At 41.4% G+C, this 19,782-nt stretch overlaps 3 protein-coding genes across 3 annotated transcripts; all 3 read right to left on the bottom strand.

The window, feature by feature from the left end:
- Window positions 1-1,095: 1,095 nt before the first annotated feature.
- On the bottom strand, window positions 1,096-5,594 carry wdr82 (WD repeat domain 82). The gene is made up of 9 exons (XM_028997417.1): window positions 4,825-5,594; window positions 3,702-3,799; window positions 3,292-3,358; window positions 2,625-2,724; window positions 2,341-2,457; window positions 1,993-2,148; window positions 1,837-1,906; window positions 1,615-1,757; window positions 1,096-1,354 (listed from the first exon to the last, which is right to left on the bottom strand). Exons 1-9 carry the CDS (start codon window positions 4,983-4,985, stop codon window positions 1,325-1,327), a joined length of 942 nt encoding a protein of 313 aa, XP_028853250.1. The 5' UTR covers window positions 4,986-5,594; the 3' UTR covers window positions 1,096-1,324.
- Window positions 5,595-5,719: 125 nt separating this feature from the next.
- brk1 (BRICK1 subunit of SCAR/WAVE actin nucleating complex) lies at window positions 5,720-7,176 on the bottom strand. Its single transcript, XM_028997419.1, has 3 exons — window positions 7,049-7,176; window positions 6,725-6,807; window positions 5,720-6,226 (listed from the first exon to the last, which is right to left on the bottom strand). Exons 1-3 carry the CDS (start codon window positions 7,164-7,166, stop codon window positions 6,200-6,202), a joined length of 228 nt encoding a protein of 75 aa, XP_028853252.1. The 5' UTR covers window positions 7,167-7,176; the 3' UTR covers window positions 5,720-6,199.
- Window positions 7,177-7,812: 636 nt separating this feature from the next.
- Window positions 7,813-9,161, bottom strand: LOC114800266 (glutathione peroxidase 1-like). Its single transcript, XM_028997418.1, has 2 exons — window positions 8,892-9,161; window positions 7,813-8,604 (listed from the first exon to the last, which is right to left on the bottom strand). Exons 1-2 carry the CDS (start codon window positions 9,114-9,116, stop codon window positions 8,245-8,247), a joined length of 585 nt encoding a protein of 194 aa, XP_028853251.1. The 5' UTR covers window positions 9,117-9,161; the 3' UTR covers window positions 7,813-8,244.
- Window positions 9,162-19,782: the final 10,621 nt, after the last annotated feature.

Here is a 19,782-nt window from a genome sequence, read left to right as displayed (position 1 = left end):
TGGCAATGGGCTGGTGGGGACGTTTGGGGAGGTTTGGATTATCATATGACATTGCATTCATGGTCAACAGGTGTCATCTCCAACTGAGCTTTGAGAGATTTTGGACCATAAAAATATGAACAAATATAATTTAAAAGGAACTGACATAGACTGTAATAACTAAGGCTACCAAAACTTGATTTATTAATGTGATTTATTATGGTTCTATTGTTCTACTACTAGCTTTTCAATAGAGCTCTTGCTTAACTAATTAGGGTGGTAGTAGTGTCTATGAACCAGAAGACCCAGGATCAAACCCCACTTACTACCATTGTGTCCCTGAGCAAGACACTGAACCCTGAGTGTCCCCAGGGGGACTGTCCCTGTAACTACTGACTGGAAATGTAAATGACCAACATTTTTGGCTTGACTGAAATAATCAAGGCGTTGGGCGAATGATGACCCATTGCTTGATTGGACACAAATTAGGCTTGATTTTCTACAACAATGAAAGCTCCTGACATGACCACTTATTCTAAGAACATCCTGAGGTTTAGACTTCTTCATATATTGTCTGTCAATTTAGTATAAATTGACTTATTTTTCCAATAGGCACAGGAAAAAACTACATGTGACAATGAGCAAGCAAACGCTTGACCTCTATTTACTGAAAGCATGTACATAATTTAATTTCTCTCATGTTGTATTACCAGCTACAGGATTTCCTATTCATCCTTAATGATGGGTAAGAGCATGACATCACTAAAATTTAATGGTCTGTGGAGTGTTGAGGCTAATGTGTAATTTTGTGTGTGAGTGACACAATAATAAAGGTTCTCAGAATTAATAATTTGTTACAGGACCAGTGAGCCAGCACTTCCGATGCACAAGGCAATGATTTACCTGCTCCTCTGAGGTTATTGTGGCCAAACCAGCTACTTGATTTCATTTGTGGTTCAAAAATTTATTTATAATTCTACAATTACAATATATTATATTTATTAAACTACTGATAAATCAAATAACCTGAGTGATTATGTTAATCATGGATTTTGAAGATTTAAGCACACAAGACACTAATATCATTGACAAAAAGAGACAAAAGAACAAGAAATATATGTTTTACATTTTTATTCTAAACATGTTCAAATAAGCAGCAAATTGAGATCTCTCAAGTTACTGACAAAAACATATCAAAAAGTTTAAGTATATAAGTATAAAAAGAACATATCTTCTAATGAATGTATTTACAATTCACAAAGCCTCCTCCAGCATTAAACCCAAGGATGACGTTTCAGGGATCCTGTCTCTCCATGAAGACAGGGGAATGTCTCCTCACAATCTTTCAATCATCAATTGTAGGCAGCCAGAATGCCTGTTGAGAGAAAGTTACAGTAATTTATTCACAATGATAAATTCATAAGTTAACAGACAATAACCACATCATTTAATTCATTCACATGCTTTTCAGTTTAAAATCACGTCATATTCAGCTGTAACAACATTTCAAAATGCAATTGACTAGTTAGTAATAAAATTTGTGAAGGGCAATGATAATCAGTCATGGATATAGCTAATGTGCACCGCAATACAAACCAAAGTGTTCAAAGGATGATGCCGTAATGCGAATCTCACCATATTGGAACAGGCACTGGCAAAGGTCATGAATTTGGGGTTGAACTGTAGGCAGGTGACTGGGCCAGTGTGTTTTCCATCCAGGACTGCTACTTTCATTCCACTTTCAGCATTCCAGACATGGATCTTCCCATCCTCAGAGCCTTGACAACATTTAGCTAGGTTGAAGTGAGGGTTTTTGAAGGGTTAGGGGTTGGTTAAAATAATCTGGCCACAACTCACCTATCATTATAAACTGAGAGTCGGGTGTAAAGGAAGCCTCCAGGACCACACCCTTGCTGTTGTTGTAACCCTTAGCAAGATAAAATAGCATAACAATTATCATAACTGCTGTAATTACAATAACTTTTTAACGAATATGGTAAGCCGATATTTTACCCCAAAAGAGTGCAAGACAGCACCCTTAAATGCATCAAGCAGCCTTAGGGTGCCCCCATTGGTGGAGACGAGGATCAGCTTTCCATCGTTGCTGAACTTCAAGCCGGTCCACTCGCAAGCACGATCATACTGCAGTTTGAATGTGGCGAAAGGACCCTGCACACAAGAGAGGACATGGGACGTCAGTGATGTCCTCACCCCTCCAAAAACTGCATGGAAATGATTCATTTCAGGACCAAGAAACATGGACCATCTTGTGTGCCTCTTGTGGACACAGCAGGTACGCGGCTATGAATCAAACTATTGAAAAAATTTCATAAGCATCAACACATCAAGAGACCGTCCCACCTTGTCAAAAGAGCGCAAGTCGTACAGCTTGACCATTTCAGAGTTCACTCCTGCAGCAAAGATTAACCCCTCGGGGTCAAAAGAACACACTGGCTTGCCCTGCAGATGCATCAGGCCCTGAAAGCAAGAGAACATTTAAAATAAAATTTAAAAATTTCCCCGCTGTCCTATTACAAACATCTTCAAATGAAATATAATTACAAGTCACATTTGGGTGTGATCGGTCTGTTTTTCTCTCTTATCAGTCTAGTTGAGACCTTCACAATCTACATTTGAATACTCACCTGACAGTTTGGAGAGCGGAGGTCCCACAGACGAATAGTCTTGTCCAACGAGCCAGAGATGAAAGTGTCATCCACTGGTGACATGGAAAGTGCCACCACCCTATGGGGAAAATTGACATTGTTGGTATTATACACACATACTACTCTGTGGCGGTTATAGATTCCAAGATGAAGGCAATTTTGAAGAATCCAAAAATATTTAGTATTTGTCATATTGGGAGAAATTGAAGTATGTTTGATTAACAAACTGTTGCCTGTTTTCTTTTTACCTTCAGGGCTGCTTTGTTCACTATTGTTTTTCATTAAAAGCCGCTTAATGAAACGCTGATGAACATGAGTGGATAATAAAGTGTTCAGTATACATGTTCAGGACTGTCGGAAACTAATGTCTAATTTAAGGTGGTGGAGAGAAACCAAGAGTGTAAAATGCTTCCATCATAGCATAAGCTCCCTGATATGGTGAGATGCAAACCCATTAACTTTTTACTTTGTTAATTACATAACCTTGTGTGTGTTATTTCATAGTCCTGCATCGTCAGTTCTGTTCTATAATGTGAAAAATTAAAGACCCATAAGTGAGTATGTGCTTCCAAACATTTGACTGGTTATGTGTGTGTGTGTGTATGTATACATGCTAGCCTGTTTCCAGTTAGATCTTTGCACTCACCTTTTATTGTGCCCAGGGAAGTATCGAATGTACTTGTTATCATGGAGGGAGAGGTATCGTATTGTGTCTGCATTAACAAAATACCATTACAAACAAAGACAAAAGGCAAAATATCTCTGAATCACATAACCAGTGTGCCCCTTCAAAATTAGGCATGCAATGGAAGATGAGCAGCGGATCCAGGTGGGTTGTGATGGTATGGCTCCACAATGGGCAAGGCAGTGGCATGTACAGTTAGCTCCTATAAAGGGTAGAATCACAGACCCTCAAACTGTACAAACAACTACCTCAGGCCAGGGTGGGCGTGGATCGACGCGAGAGCAACAGAAACAACCAACCACTTCACTTCAGAACTCTTCACGAGTGATAGGACCTCTGTCGCTGATAGGACGGCTTGCCCATTTACGTACCATCAATTTTGTTGGAGCTGTAGACTACAGTGTTGGCAGCATGTGTGTATCTTATGAGGTCCACTCCATACTTCTTACTGTAAAGGGTACGCTTGGGTCTGGGACACAGAAAGAAAATAAAAAGGTGCGTTAAATCCAACTACTGACAACCAGTAATATTTAACACTACCTTCTGCAAAATGGGGCAATGCTAAAAAGGACACCTGGGCACCTTGCAAGACTTCTAGGTTTATAAAAATATACACGTAGATTCCCTCTCTACAATATGAGACTGATTCGCCACCCAGACACTGTTTCAGTCCCTAGTAATCTCACGACTGGATTACTGTAACTCCCTTCTAGCTGGTCTTCCTCCGAGTGCCACTACCAATAATACAGAATGCAGCTGCACCTTCCCGATCTCTCCCACACCGCCCCACTGCTACGCTCCCTCCACTGGCTCCCAGTAGCTGCCCCACTGCAATCAGACTCAAAATTCTTATGCTGGCCTACAAAACCAAACATGGGGTTTCACCATCCTACCTCACAGCCCTTATTATACCTCACACTGCACCTCCAGTACTGCCCGCCTGGTCCCTCCACCGCTGAGGGGACGAGGAAGACCTTTGTCTAGACAATCATCTATGTGGTGGAATGAACTTCCCCTCGAGGTCATGACACAGTCGTTAAGTATCTTCAAACAGCAGCTGAAGACCTTCCTCTTTAGAGAATACCAACGTTCTTATAGTCTGACTTTTATTCTAGAAAAAGCTACAGCAGAATGAATAAACTGTGTTCATGGTTTGAGTCCTAATGTACCGATTACATGATTGATTTTAACATGTCGCTCTGGATAAATGCCATAAATGTAAAGAAGGGAGGCGTGGCAGGTGAAAGGAAGCGACCACCAGCAGTACAACAATACAACCAGGTACAGTCAGAAGCTCCCAACCAGTCTCTGGACGGTGCACAACGCAGTAAATGGGCCAGATAACGAGAACAGAGCATCCGGCGAAGCTAACGACTTAGCATTTTGTCCGACCAGGGAAAAGCCCCATCACGGCGCTCATCCAGCTGTATTAAACACACGGACGGACGCGGGACCGTACACGTCCCGGCCGCCCAACAGCTACACGCGTCTCACTTTCCCTCCTGGCAGTCGTAGAGCACGATGGAGTCGTCGTCGCTGCTGGAGATCACCGTCTCCCCGTTCGAACTGAAGTCGAAGCAGTTGATCTTGTCCGAGTTCTCCCGGAACACCTTCGCGACTCTGAAGCTCCGCAGCACATTGTCCGTGAGCTTCATGGCCTTCTGTGCCTGGTCGCGGGGCGCAGGCGTCCCGGCTCCTTACACCGCAAATATATAGCAGCGAGGGGGTGGGAAAAGGCGCCGGACAACCGTATATGCGCGTATTTTAAAATATATTTCTATATTCCGCCGACGTCCCGTTTCCGCGCGTAGCGCTGCTAATGGAGGCGCCGCACCGGAACTTCCGCCTCCAGCTTTCTTCTTCTTCTTCCTCTACCCTGTTAGAACCTGCGAGTGTTCTTCGCAGCGCCCCCACCTGCCGTGCGCGTCGTGCCCCCAAAATTCCCCAGCTACGGGGAATAAAAATATTATAATAACATGGCAGAAATTCGCAAATAAACTGCGCCAAAAATGGCAAAATCACGGATATCCTTTCCTTCGCCTTATGACACATTTGAAAATGTGTCATTTTAAGAGTGCATCAACTGTACTTGGCCAATCTCTACAAAACACATCTTAAATTAATCAGAAGAGATCGAATAACTATCAGAAACATTTAGACTTTTCATAACACAATGAAAAAAAAATGGTTACCTAACATATAGGTAACAATAATAACGCTTCCATGAAATTGTATTTCTATAATTCTAACGTCTGTGCTCTTCAGTAATAAGTTAAAAGCCAATCAATGTACATATTTTTTAAATACCAGTTTAACAGTTAATGGGAATCTCCCATACAATCTGGTCAAAAGACCTCCAGTTAACAAAACCACAAAAAGGGGCAAAAAGTGATGGAAAGTATTTTTTTTATTTATCTTTTTTTCTAATGATAAAAATATAAATAATACTTTCTCCCTTAATTATCTTCCAAGAAACCATCACAAAATAAATGTTATAAAATTTTTTTTTAGAAATAATAACAGAGAATTGAAGACCCTATTAAAAGGCTAATCTAATTGGCACTTTTGGACCTTCTTATTAAACAGGCTAATATGAACAGATAAAAACAAACACGAAAACCTAATGTTATAACAACGTCCTTGTTAATGCATAGAATCCATTCACTGTGTTATGCAGTCATTTAGACTAATTAGCCTCTTATTCTGTGCATTTATCGCTATGAAGAAATGAAAAACAAGATTTTTTTTTTTTAGGTAATGTTGATGTGCTGCTAGATACAATAAACAGCGCAAATGCAAATACAATAACAAGGAATTAACACAACAGGAAATGTGGTCCGGTCTTCTTGATGAAGTCCTCCAAGCACCGTTAAGTCAAAGTTTCACCCTTTGTTACCTTCAGGAAGTGACAAATTAAATGATAATCAATATTTTAAACAAACCGGTACAAAAATTTGTAGGACAACCTGCAGTAACAGATGCAAACATGCAGTAACAAAAATATATGCAAAATATTCAAAGCCTGTGAAAAAGTAAATCTCAGGGTCAGGCAGTAATCACTGCAGAAGTCCTGGGAGATGCCACTGCTGCCTGATTTTCTTATATATAATCCCACATTCAGAGTAATAGGGTCGTATATTGGCAAGGATCTCACGATACGGATCAGGATGCTATTAGATCACGATATACTGTGATACTGAACATATTGCGATATTCTACAGTTCACTGAAAATGTCAAAACAGAGGTGATATACAAGGTGCCGTGTACAATCTGGGTGGATCAAATTATATTAGTAATTTTGGACTACAGTATCACCACGTGAAATATGGCGATATATTGCTGTATCGAAATTTTCTAAAACCCCCTACCGAGTAACAGCCTGACAGTACTTACTCTGGCCTCGATGTACTCGATTCGCCTCTCCAGGGCTGTGAGCTTCTCGTTCAGGGTGGCCAGGCGAGACCTGCATGACATGTCTTTATCGCGGAGAAACACAGAGCAAATCATCGCTAATTACACCATTGTCCATTGCATATAAACCAATACAAGCCCGTGGGCTTTATAACACCCAGAGTCCACACGAACCGGCGTGTGAACGGAGGGGTGTCGTGGTCTCCCCTCCCGGAGCAGCTAGCAGGGCGGCTAACAGCTAACGCGGAGGGTAAAACGCGCAAAACTGTACAAAAAAATCCCCAAACAGACCAAACTAAAACTCACCGAACGAATTGAGAAAATCAGCGATTTTCTTGATGCTACTCGTTATGACTTCGATGTATTCCCTGTTAGCCCAGTCCTGGTGGATTTCTCTCTGGACCGGGTCTTCCTGGCCAGCCATCTTGCTCTGTTTTCTTTTTTTTTTTTTTTTTAATATATTTAAAAACCAACAGCGCCGCCTACGGCGTGACGGCGCTACTGCGCCTCAGCAACACCCACCGGTACGCACAGACCGAGCGGCAGCCGAATTCCACTTACAGCACACAGAACGAGGGGGAGACTTTCAAATAAAACATTACAAGTCAGAGCCTAAAGCGAAGAGCAGAGTGCCTGAACTCGTTTCTATGCGTGATCACATGCAGAAATGTAGAATTCTTCTGGTACTTTACTTTACTTTACATTTATCCTCTTGCAAGGAGAAGACACCAGCAATTCTCATTCGGTTTCCATAGATTGTGAGTTACAAAACTACGAGCCCTGATAAGGCCTAACTTGAGAACTGTTAGGTGCTAGACTAATTTTTTTAGTGAGTGTGTGTGTGTGTGTGTGTTAGACTCGTTTGAAACCCTGAGTGTCTCCAGGGGGGGGACTGTCCCTGTAACTACTAATTGTAAGTCACTCTGGATAAGGGCGTCTGGTAAATGCTGTAAATGTAAATTCGACTGGGATCGGAGACCCCGTGAAGAGGGAATTTCTAGTCTCAATTCATTTTTCTGTTTATTTACATCTGCGTTTTACTTTTACTGTAAATTATGAATGCCAGCAAGAAGCATCGGTGGAAATTTTATTTGCAATAACCAGCAAACAAGCCCTTTACTCGTGGTTCACATTCAGCACCCCTCTTCTACTGATTTCAAGGGGCGCCTTCATTTAGTAAAGAGCCCTCCTTAAAATAACACAGGCAAAACAAAGCAATCATTTGAATGCATTTCTGAATATGAACAGCACTTTTTTTGGGGGTGTAGGGCGTGGGAAATGCACAAGCTCTGCTGCACCAACCAACACCTTTTTTCAACGAGAATCTTTACATTCAATTTGTATCAAACACGCCCCTCCATGTGTTTTCAAGGCGTGCCGTCATTCAGCAGAGATCCCTCGGTGTGTCGGTGTGTTCCAGGGGAAGGAAGAAGCGGCGTGATGTGGGTGGGGGGCGGACGGGCCGCTTATCAGCCCCGAACACGCGTCGGAATCAGGCGGGCTTATTTCTGTGGCCCCTTTCTCTCGAGCAGCTCGACAATGTCGGCCTCGATGTCGCTGGTGTGGAAGTGGCTGCTGTAGCGCTTGTAGGGCTCGCCACTGCTGTCGACCAGGAACTTCTCAAAGTTCCAGGAGATGTCGTTCCTGCACACGGGACTCCAGACGACGAACTTGGGGTCTGTCATGAGGGACGCGGGGTCATCGCAGGGGACGGGGAGCTTCTCCTTTAGGAACCTGAACAGAGGGTGGGCACCTTCGCCATTGACTTCAGACTTCTCCAGGAGGGTGATTTTGGGTTCAAATCCGTTTCCTGGCCGGACGTACTTTAGTGAATTCAGGATCTCATCATTGTTGCCGTTCTCCTGTTCCACAGAGAAGCAGAAAGAAACAATCGAAATAATGCAAATCCACAAACACATTTCCATCTGCATAATATCAAATAGGATCTAGTCATGCTTTACTATATTTGTAAGAAAGTGTCTCCAGTGTGTTTTATTAGTTACATACTTATTCCATGTTCTTATATGGTGTTTTTAATGCACAATCATTTTACATTACCTCGTATCGCAAAACCACAGCACAGCCAGATAATAACTCATATTATTTGCTAATATAAAACATTATATTAGAGATTAGGCGTTCACTGTACCTGATGGCCGAACTGGTTGCAGGGGATCCCCAGGACCACGAGGCCGCGTGCCGAGTGCCGTGCATGGAGCTCGTTCATCTGGGTGTAGTCCCTCGTCGTCGTGCCTCAGAGCGACGCGACATTTTCAACGAGAACCACCTTCCCCCGCAGGGAAGACAGTGGAAAGTCCTCCCCGGACAGCAGCTTCGCCGAGAGGCCGTAAAACGTGGTAGCGCCCGCGGCCATGTCTGCCTTGGCTTGACCTCGGCGACCTTATCAGGAGGGAGGATGAGCATATGTGCCTTATCCGTTCATGCAGCTAATCATACATATTAATGAATGTTACTTCATGAATATTCATTTCCATGTCTTATCTTTACTTTAAAATGACCTGATTATCCCAACTCACTCATTTGTACAGACATTCTTTTTTATCTGAAATTAATAAAGCACCTTATTAAAAATATATATACATTTCTCGACTAAACAGTGCTTATTTGCATAATCCATTAAAAATGGTATTGAATTAGTTTAGTCCATGGTCAAGGTACAAATTAATATCATTTGTAACTTTTGAGCACTAGATGGCAGTACAGATGTCCTCTCTTTCTCTCTGTCTTTCTCTGTGTTTGTGTCCAGGTATCTTTAGTGATCATTACACAGCACCCGGTGACACGACGAAATGTGTCCTCTGTATTTAACCATCACCCTTGGTGAGCAGCCATGACAGGCGCCCGGGGAGCAGTGTGTGGGGACAGCTAACTGGCACCTGAGTAGCACCTTGGTGGTTCGGGATTATGATTATTACGGGTCCGCAGTGGTGGCCTAGAGGTTAAGGAAGCGGCCCCGTAATCAGAAGGTTGCTGGTTCGAATCCCGATCCGCTAAGGTGCCCACATGCCTGACACCAAAGTGCCCACTGCTCACTAAGGGTGATGGTTAAAAGCAGAGGACACATTTAGTTGTGTCACCATGTGCTGTGCAGCAGTGTTTCACAATGACGATCACTTCACTTTCACTTTTCTTTACCCACTAGGCCACCACTGCTCTGTGGCCTGTTTGTGTAACAAACAGACACCATAACTGCTGAAGATTATAATTATAATGATGTACAATTATAAATGCATTCCAAAACATATACGATGCATGTCTGCATGGATTGGGCTTTGGGTTAATTTTTTATGAGGGCAAAAAACAGTCTTTAATGGTAGTGCAAGGTGTTATTCAAGGGACGTGAAAACAGCAATGGTTTTGGAGGGAAGGTGTATTGTATAATATTACCACTTAACCACCAATGTTTGAAGTAAATGCACAACATGATTTTACTAATAGTCCTTTTATTATTACTATTATTAATAATAGAGATTTTAAACAGGGTAGAGGATTGTTCTGCCTGAGGATGTGCAAAGAACTGTCAACTTGGTATCATTATTTTTAAATGGCTGATGAAACCCCGCACACAGGGTAATGGAGGCCTCCACCACTCAGGCGCCTTGACCTGTGCACTATCTCTGCCGTCCAGTTTCATTTCCCATTGTGTGCCGCAGGAAAATAATTGTTCTGTCCTCATTCAGCCACCGCTTGAAATGATTGTCGGTCCGCTCTGTGCTTGTTTCTGTTTTTTGAGCCTGTGTCTTGCGGTGGGATCAGCAGGGGCGGCCTTTGCTGGCTGCCTCATGGGCTCCTCAAATATTTAATCACCTGAAGTTCACAGCATACCGGGTTTGTGGTTGAAACAAAATAGATTTAATTGCACTTGAAAGGACATCCATTTAGTGTTTTCAAAGTTTGCTTCACTACACTAAAGGGCCCATTTTCAATACACCTAAAACAGTAAAAAAAGAAAAAAAAATATATATATATATATATATATATATATATATATATATATATATATATAAAATCATGTTTTATATATATATATATATAATATATATTTTTCTTTTTTTACTGTATATATACTCTATATATATATACTGTATATATATACTGTGTGTGTATATATATATATATACATATATATACACACTGTATATATATACTGTATGTGTATGTGTGTGTGTGTGTGTGTGTGTGTGTGTATATATATATATATATATATATACATAATCAACACAGACAATATATATAGATAGAATCAACACAGACAATCTGCTTCGGTCCCGGCTTAACCAAACAACAAAAAAAGGAAAAACAGCAACAGCCAACATCATGAATATTAAATGTTATTTAACAGCACTCTGCACTAACTGTACGTTTTTGAACCCGTGTGCACACCTGTCAGTGAACATGCTTGTGCCCCCCAGGTTTCTCCATGTAAGTGGTTATTAGTATACGTGAGGAGCCCCAGGACAAGACCCCAGACACCCAGAAACCCCACAGGGGTGGAGTTTATCAAAGGAGCCCAGACAGATTGAACCTGATGTGGCAGCAGAAGCTGTGTCAAGACTAAAGAGAAAGTGAAGTGATTGTCATTGTGATACACTGCAGCACAGCACACGGTGACACGGTGAAACGTGTCCTCTGCTTTTAACCATCACCCTTGGTGAGCAGTGGGCAGCCATGACAGGCTCCCAGGCAGCAGCGTGTGGGGACGGTGCTTTGCTCAGTGGTATCCTCAGTGATACCCTGTTAGATCTGGATTTGAACCTTCTGATTATGGGGGCGCTTTCCTTAACTGCTTGGCCACCACTGCCCCCGACAGTGCGGACGACTTGACCGTGTGAGCAGTTGTTAGTAGACGTAAAACCCATCCTGAACATCCTTTGGTCTGTATGGTGCATTCTATGCAGAATTTTATATTTTAGTAATGGTAGATTAGTATTTCTAGGCAAATCTGAGAGCAGAAAATTGTGGTCTGAGCCCATTTAGAATAGGAAAGGATACTGAGTCATTTATCTTGGAAAACGTCCTGGATATCAGTAACTTGGGAGTTTTTAAATTAAGGAATTCTACCACACTTGGTGGTATTTGTAATTTGAATTAATTTGACTTGAATTTCCCTTTTACTATCAATTTAACTTGATATACTAAGAATCTATTCTTGTTACCATGTTGTTCAACTAATGTATTAAAGTGAACAAACTGAATAAAGTGAAACATTTTCATTTGAATATGTGTTCCAAGTATTATATCAAATTATTTTTGTTGTAGTATGTCCATGTTCAATACTCACCTTCCTCCCCTTATTTAGAATGATGGACTATTGGACCTAAGTTGGCAGTCCCTGTGCAGTCTGCCACAGAAAATGGCAGCATAATGCTGCCAATCTCTGAGTGCTGTTTCTCCATAGCAACTTGAAATGCAGCATGGCTTGAATGACAGGTCTTGTGTTTGCCCACTGAACTTCTCTTGTTGTCACTCCTCCCCATCCCATGTTCCCAAGACTCTAATTAGGACCTGGCTGAAGCGCCCTCTTTGCATATAGCCTTGGCCAAAGTCTCCCACTCAATACGGCTAACTGCTATAATGATCCCAGCTTGTTAGTGTCCATGTCCTGCGGTGCCACCACCATTCCCAAGGTCAAAAGTCTCTGGAGCGCGATCCTCTGAAAAGAATGTGTTTTTTGAAAGGGCACAAAACCATGCTGGCTGATATCATCGCATGCTTCCATTTTCAGAGTGTTAATCGGCACTTCTTCAAATGAAGCTCTCGCTTCCCAGAGTGGAAGAAAGCAATCAGAAAATAAACAGATCTAAACACTATAGTAGATCGAGAGGAACCTATACTGTTCCTATAGCATAGGAACAGAGCGAGCACAAAAAGCATGGATACTTGTAAAGATAAGCACTAATAAAACCTTAAAAAATCTTCTAAATTAACTAGACTAATAGTAGTTAAGTGTAAAAGCAATTATAATCCAATTCATCCTTCCATAGTTAATCAATGTCAGGATTGATGGAGCCTGGAGCCCGAAGCAGGAACGTGCATGGTGAAAATGCAGGAATAATTTGGAGTTCATATGAGGGATTAAAAAATCCCATTCACAAAGCACTTCTATAATAGAATGTACAAAACTACGAAAATCATTCATAAAGTGGGTTCTTTTTCTAGAAAAGATTACCATAGCAGGGTTAATTTATTCAAGCTCTAATGCAGTGGGGTTATTTTCCCGAATGAGACCTGGTTTTGCAACATTGATTTTTTTTTGTCCGCCCTGCTCTTCCGGAAAAAATCATGGCACAAGGAAACGAAAAGGTGAGAGATGGTTTAATAGGCCACTTCTTATCAGTAGACCTCTGGGATTCTGCTTTTTCTTCAGCCAGTGGATTCTGCTGCTTCCACTGTTGTCCCTCGGTGGAACATGGACAGAGCTCCCCTCTTGGCATTGCACCATTTAGAAAGAAGAAAATAATGGTGCTTCAGTGCTTAGAGAATTCCCACACTTCACATTGGCCCAGAACGCCCTCTGCACAATCCCACCCTTCAGAATCAAGTGTTCAGCCTGTGTTTCATGTCTCTGAATGAAATTTGTATGAATTCAAATTTTTTGCATGTTTTAATATTTTTATTGGTGGCCATTTTATGATGTTTGCTATTAAAAAGAACCGGACAGGTGAGTAAAATGGCAGTGGCATCACCCCTGAATGGATGCAGATTTCTGTTTCCCCGGTAACCTAGAATATGGGTACGGCTGTAGATTTTTTTTCTCAGGGCTCACTGCTGTCGCCGAGGCCTGTGTGTCCTTTTGTGTACGCCAGCGTTGGAGCTGAAAAAGGCTGCGAGGACTGAACAGGATGAACTGAAAGGGAAAGAGCTGTTTGTTAAAGCCGCTCTACATGGCTGTTACTTGGCATGGAGTGCCGAGAGAAGATGGTGAAAAAAAGGATGGAAAGCAAACGACACCGAAACCAGGATTGGGGTGGGGCCGCCAAAAAGTGCAGCAGAAAAGGCATTTTCCCTCAGGGTCAATATATATAAAGGTGTGCAGGGTTGTTACAACTCTGTCATGATTTTCCAATTCTATAAGATAGGGTAGAAAAAATCTCCTGTTTGAAGAGGCAGAATAAAACTGGTCAAAAAAATAATCCTACTGATATGTGAGCAATATTGAGATGGGCATTTCAGACTTAATTTGATTAATATATGTATTAAATATAGCCTAGAGTTTGCAGAATAAACAAAATCAATGTTTCAGTGTATCATCGCGTACATTGCATAAAAATATTAACAGTGCATCTCTTTTTCCACATTTCCCACTCACCTTCTGCCATCCTCTCACAGACCAAGCGTCTCCGGTCCTCCTCCCCAGCTCTTCCAGTGTCCACTCCTCGTGCGACGACTTGCCCCCCCGCTCCAAGCCCGGACTCGCAAGTTGACATTGTCATTATAACGTGTGTTTGATCCTAAGCAGTGCAGATACGCGGTTTTGCATGGAGGGATGGATGGTGCATCTTTTCACCTTTTAACACCAAGCGAGACACTGGTCACCTTATCCATCGATAAGAGGCATCACATCTCTGAGGGAGAGGAAACGAGGGACGCCGAGGGCACAGAATGAACAGTTTATTAAACAAGCAGAACGAGCCCAACTGGGGAAGGGTTCTGTCACTGTCCTTTGTCTGAGAATGAAGATTGCCTGTTTTCAGTCCACTCCGTCCTGTTGCCATGAGCGGCTGCCCCTATGGGTGCAAGACTCCAACGTGCCTACACACACTCCTTGATGACGCACACAGAGATGATAATACAGGCACGTACACAGGGGACATATGGAGGGCCTCAGGATCAGTGGCGGTTCTACGGATGGGGCCACAGGGGCATTGGCCCCAGCTGAAATCTGATTGGCCCCCTGTATTGTCCTTGTGCTGTTACTCAGTTAGATGGGTGCAGTTCCAAATTGAGCCAAATTGGAATACCAAGTTTACAGAATAAAAAGATTTGAAAGATATTTTCATCCAATACACAATGGCAGTCTATGTTTTGAGGAGTCTGTTGGTAAGTCATAAATCCCTTTTAATTCAAAAGTGTCTTGTATCTTAATTCTGACAAACAGTATATTAAGAAACAAATCAAACAGTTCTAGAGGTGCTAGAAAAGCGCCAACACGCGTGAACTGGGGGCGGCCACAGTTCACCAGGATCACCAGGTTTCTGAAACAGAAGTCTAAAATACATCTTCAATAAAACGGCATATACATCAATAAGACTCTAAAAACGGTCAGGACGCCCTCGATAAAGAGGGGTTGGATAAAACCAAGTATTCAGGAGGGGAATGAGTAATAATACCAGATGATTAAACATGCTTTTATTTTTCTGGCAAATAAAATATATATATACAGATTTTCTTTATTTTCATAAATACAGAAATAAAAAAATGTATATTAACGAAAGATCTGGAACAATGATGTCATGCCACACATATGGGAGGAGGAGCAAACACACAACATCTTGATAGACAATAACTTTTAATAAATGAAAAGAACAGAGGCACAATAGCCATAAAAAGTTTATTTATGCAAAGCTTATTCATGTGCTTCTTTCTAATTTGCATTTGACAACTGGAGTGATGCTCAGCAGCAATCTACTGTATCTGAAAGTGATTGCTTTTGACATTGTGCTACACAGCACATGGTGACTCAACAAAAACCCCATAACCTGAGCAGTGAGCAGCCATGAATGGAGCAGAGTGTGGGGACGGTACCTTGATCAAGGGACTTCAGTGGCAATTTGGTGATTAGGGATTTGAACCCTCAACCAGTCCACTTCCTTAGGCCACCACTGCCCTTGGTGATTAGTGACAATCTTGGAAACGAATAACTGCCTGCCTATGTATTATGACAGTAGTTACATTTTTTTCATTTGCTAATTTTAGACATTAAAAGTGGGATGCAGAGGCATTTTGCATTTATTACACGCTCTTATCCAGTCCTTTGAACCTGTGACTGTGGTATTCTGGTTTATAGCTGAGTGGCGTATAGGTGGAGTATAGGTGAGCCACTAGACTACTGCCACCCAGAGGCTTAATACACTTCTATAACTTGTTGTATTCCTAGAAAAATTCAAGGAGCTGTTTCATGAAGTGTTTAGGTTTGGAAAAAAAGCCACGGTGATATCAGTGAGCAGTGCAAAGTAGCTTTTCAGCTATAAATTTGATGAGCTTTTGAGTCATCTTGGGGTGTGAAGTCCCAATGAGCAAAAGTGTTACACATGAATGGATTTGTAAAACTACGGAAGATTTTAAACACAAAAATCCTGTGTGAAACTGACATGGAAGTGACGTTGTTAGTGAAGGCCCGCCTTGATGAGCAGTATGACAATTTGCGAAAAATGTTTTGCAATTCAATGATTTGTTAGTGTATTTATTATTTTAAAAATTGCATCAGCACTTTGGACATTGAATTGGCATTTACAAAATGAATTTCCATTTGAATAAATGTGCAGAAAACCCATGGCAAAATGGAATACAATTCAGTGACTTGTTGCAATAAAATTCCATGCAAAATTGGTAAGGAGATGTTACTGTGTAAGCTTTTTTAATATGTTTCAACATGCTGTGAATGGAGAAATGCATACATTTTACCAAAACCAGGAATTGCATGCATGGATGTTGGCCCGTGCACACAGTATTGGACAAATACGTGGCCCCTTTATGAATATTTTGGCCCCTTACTCAGAAAAATCTGCTACTGCTCAGGATACGTGTTGAATATCTGGTCTGTGGACTCCGGATCACATAGGGCTCTAATAGGGGAGTAGAGAAGACAGAACGAGCATTGAAATTTACATCTTTCCCAAGGCTTATTATGGTCTTTAAGGTGTCTGATCGAAGAGAGACCAGAGAAGTTTAGTATGAAGAGACTGCAATCAATATTAGATGGAAATTGGTATTTATTTAAATCAGAAATCAGACAGTGAAAAAGTGTTAAATATTGTTTGTGACAAGCCTGACAGAAAAATACAGAAGTTGTATTTTTCTTTTAGGAACATATAAGGGGCAGTGGTGGCCTAGCGGTTAAGGAAGCGGCCACGTAATCAGAAGGTTGCCTGTTTGAATCCTGATCCGCCAAGGTGCCACTGAGGTGCCACTGAGCAAAGCACCGTCCCCACACACTGCTCCCCGGGCGCCTGTCATGGCTGCCCACTGCTCACTCAGGGTGATGGGTTAAATGCAGAGGACAAATTTCACTGTGTGCACTGTGTGCTGTACTGCTGTGTATCACATGTGACAATCACTTCACTTTAATTTTAATTAATAATTCCACATAGTCTTAGTTAAGTGCATTTTGGAGAGGAAGCAGGAAGCTCTTCCTCTGATATTTTACTTGTGACTGATGGCTTGAATGAGGGTTAACGCACCCTCCCATTTATCGTAAACCTCATTTATCAAAATCTCTGCCGGTGACCACCTACTCCTGTCCTGGGACACGCAGGAGATGTGCTGACTGGTGGTTTTCTGAAATCTCCCATTAGTCCTCATTTATTTGAATCCTTTAGATGCAGAGATTCTAAGTGGAGAGCCTGGCTTTGTGAACATCTGCAGCATTAATCCTAACCGTTTGTTTGCCATGGTTTGTTCATCTTCTTTGTAACTTTTTTGTCAGTTTTGTCTGTTTTTAACCGCATAGATAATTGTTTTAAATTGGTCTGTGAAACAGAGTTTTAGCAAAGGAGGAAAAGTCGTATACTGAAGTCGAAAACTGAAAATTGTAAAATAACTACACAAGTAAGATTTTGAGTGAGAAATGTTTAACAGTTTAAGCTCTTGAAAGCAATAAACCTTTGCTGGTGATAACAGTTGGAAAATGAGGGTGGTTTTCATGAAAGAGTTCCTATTTTGAACACCCACTGGCTACTTTTCATTTGCTCATGTTAATAATCAACTTTTCATGCTGGTGACGACAATACTATGCAGAGTATTCATGAAGACAAGCCATTTCTGTTCAAGCTAAATAAATACCTCTCTTGTGTTATTTCTTTCCCTCTGTCATAGACATGTTTGACTGGTAGTGCACATTAATACAATAATTCTAACTGAGAAAATATTTTTGACCAATATTGCTAGCTTACTTTACATAAGAAACACGTCCTATCCTTCATTTCCACAAGATTGCCCACATATTTAGTTTCTCCTTGCTACATGAAAGTCAGTATCATTTGACTTTATTCTTGCACTTTCCTTCAGTATATAAGATGGGAAAAAAATGTGAGGAATTTTTGTTGAAAATGTATATAAATCAAAACGGAATTATAACTTCATGGCTTATATAACAAATGTTAAACACTGTTAGAACTTAGCTAAATATATTTCAGACAGTAACATGTGAAAGATCCTTTTCATGTACTCGATTAGAGGCTTAGTAATAAAGATCCCAAAAGACCACTCATGAGACCTCTATGGACATTTTTTTATCCATCAACAACAATCAGTGCATCTACTTTGTATAATTTTTATCAGGAACAGTAACACTGTTCTGCCATTAAGCACCTTGAATTATGCATAAACCCAAGACTGCCTCCAAACATAAGATCAGCCATCAAACAGTCGATATCTTTTAATGTTGCCCACATTTCTACCCTTCACCTTGTGGTCTCAGCTTTGATAGAAATAAAACATGTTTAGGGTATAGTTTGTGATTATGGTCTCTCTCTCTCACACACACAGACGGTCCGAGAGACAGGTAATTTACTCGGGTGAGTATCCCGAGGCCATGAGTCAAACGCCAACCTACTAGTGCCGGGGCACAGAGGGTCATTAAATACACACCATGCCATGCAGGGAATGAACGGGGGAGGTTTATAAACACCAGCTTTCTGGCCGTGAAAAGAGATGGGAAGAGATTTCAAAAAGGAGCCAAAACGAGGACAGAAAGCTTGAGGTACATTGCGCGTAACTCAAAGTAGCCCGTTTCCTGGCACTTGCCCTGTGGCTGCAGGGAAAAGAAGTACTTGGCAGAGTTGTAGCTTGGGCTGTTGCCTGGGTTTAATTGTGTAGGTTTCTTGGTGCAGGTGGCTGTGTCACCGGGGGAGCGCGGTGTTGATATCAAGTTATGTGTCTGTGTGTGTCTCTGAGGTTGTTAGTGCCATCTGCCATTTCTTAGCTGGAAACTTCTCACCCTGTCTTCATGTATCTGTCATTTACTTACACGTGGTATACCGAGTCTGATTTACGGTACTCTGGAGGTGTGAAGCTACAGTAGGGGATATATGTCTCCACTACAGCTACATTTGTATCATAGTCACTGAGATGTCATCGGTGTCACACCAGGATGGTCACACCAAGTGCAAAAAAATAAAAAACGTGCAAACAGATGCCTCCCTAAATTGTGCCCTCTCCCTCTGTGCATAATTTCATTTCAAGTGCAGGTACTTCTTCATCGCTAACCTTACACAGGAATTAACTGTTTGCCTCATTTGGCCAGTTATTTTGTGCATGGATGCTTATTTCAGCCAAACGAGTGATGCCATTCTAGGCAGACCTGTCCCTTAAGGACACAGCCCAAAATAAAGGCACCGTGCCACTCATTCACAGCGTTGCACATCACATGGGCATTAATAATGCATTGTTTTTTAAATGTTAACTCTGAAAACAAAATGAATGGACTTTTGAAAGTTCTCCCAGTGTCGGGTGACACACCAGTGCATGTAAGAACGAGCTAAAAAGACTATGAAATGGTTCATAAAAAACTGTATTAAATATATATAATTGAATAAATATATAATTACTTGCTATTTTTAATTTGTGCACTGAGGAAAAGCCAGACCTCAAGATGGAAAGTGATTATTAAATGATTATTAAACAGCAATGTTGCTTTTTTTGTAGTGACAATTTGCTCATTTTACTATCACACACACACACTAACTTGACAACTGTTATAGTTGCAAGATGTTTCGTAACCTAAAACCATGCAAGACAGTATTGATCAACCTGCTGGGATGCTGTGGAGATTTCCCTCCTCAAATAATACCTTACAATGC

Source organism: Denticeps clupeoides, chromosome 12 (genome assembly GCF_900700375.1).
Source record: "Denticeps clupeoides chromosome 12, fDenClu1.1, whole genome shotgun sequence".
In the NCBI taxonomy this organism is placed as follows: domain Eukaryota; kingdom Metazoa; phylum Chordata; class Actinopteri; order Clupeiformes; family Denticipitidae; genus Denticeps; species Denticeps clupeoides.
The sequence above is the reverse complement of the archived record's forward strand: the minus strand, read 5'-3'. Positions and strand labels throughout refer to the sequence as shown.

Excerpts from the sequence above, each read along its gene's own strand:
- wdr82 (XM_028997417.1), bottom strand. The coding sequence starts at position 4,985 with ATGAAGCTCACGGACAATGTGCTGCGGAGCTTCAGAGTCGCGAAGGTG. Across the intron at positions 2,149-2,340 it reads ACTTGCGCTCTTTTGACAAG|GGTCCTTTCGCCACATTCAA; the intron begins GTGGGACGGTCT and ends TCTTGTGTGCAG. Across the intron at positions 1,758-1,836 it reads CTCTCAGTTTATAATGATAG|GCTCTGAGGATGGGAAGATC; the intron begins GTGAGTTGTGGC and ends AATGTTGTCAAG.
- brk1 (XM_028997419.1), bottom strand. The coding sequence starts at position 7,166 with ATGGCTGGCCAGGAAGACCCGGTCCAGAGAGAAATCCACCAGGACTGG. Across the intron at positions 6,808-7,048 it reads TGATTTTCTCAATTCGTTCG|ACATGTCATGCAGGTCTCGC; the intron begins GTGAGTTTTAGT and ends TCCGCGATAAAG. Across the intron at positions 6,227-6,724 it reads TCGAGTACATCGAGGCCAGA|GTAACAAAGGGTGAAACTTT; the intron begins GTAAGTACTGTC and ends CACTTCCTGAAG.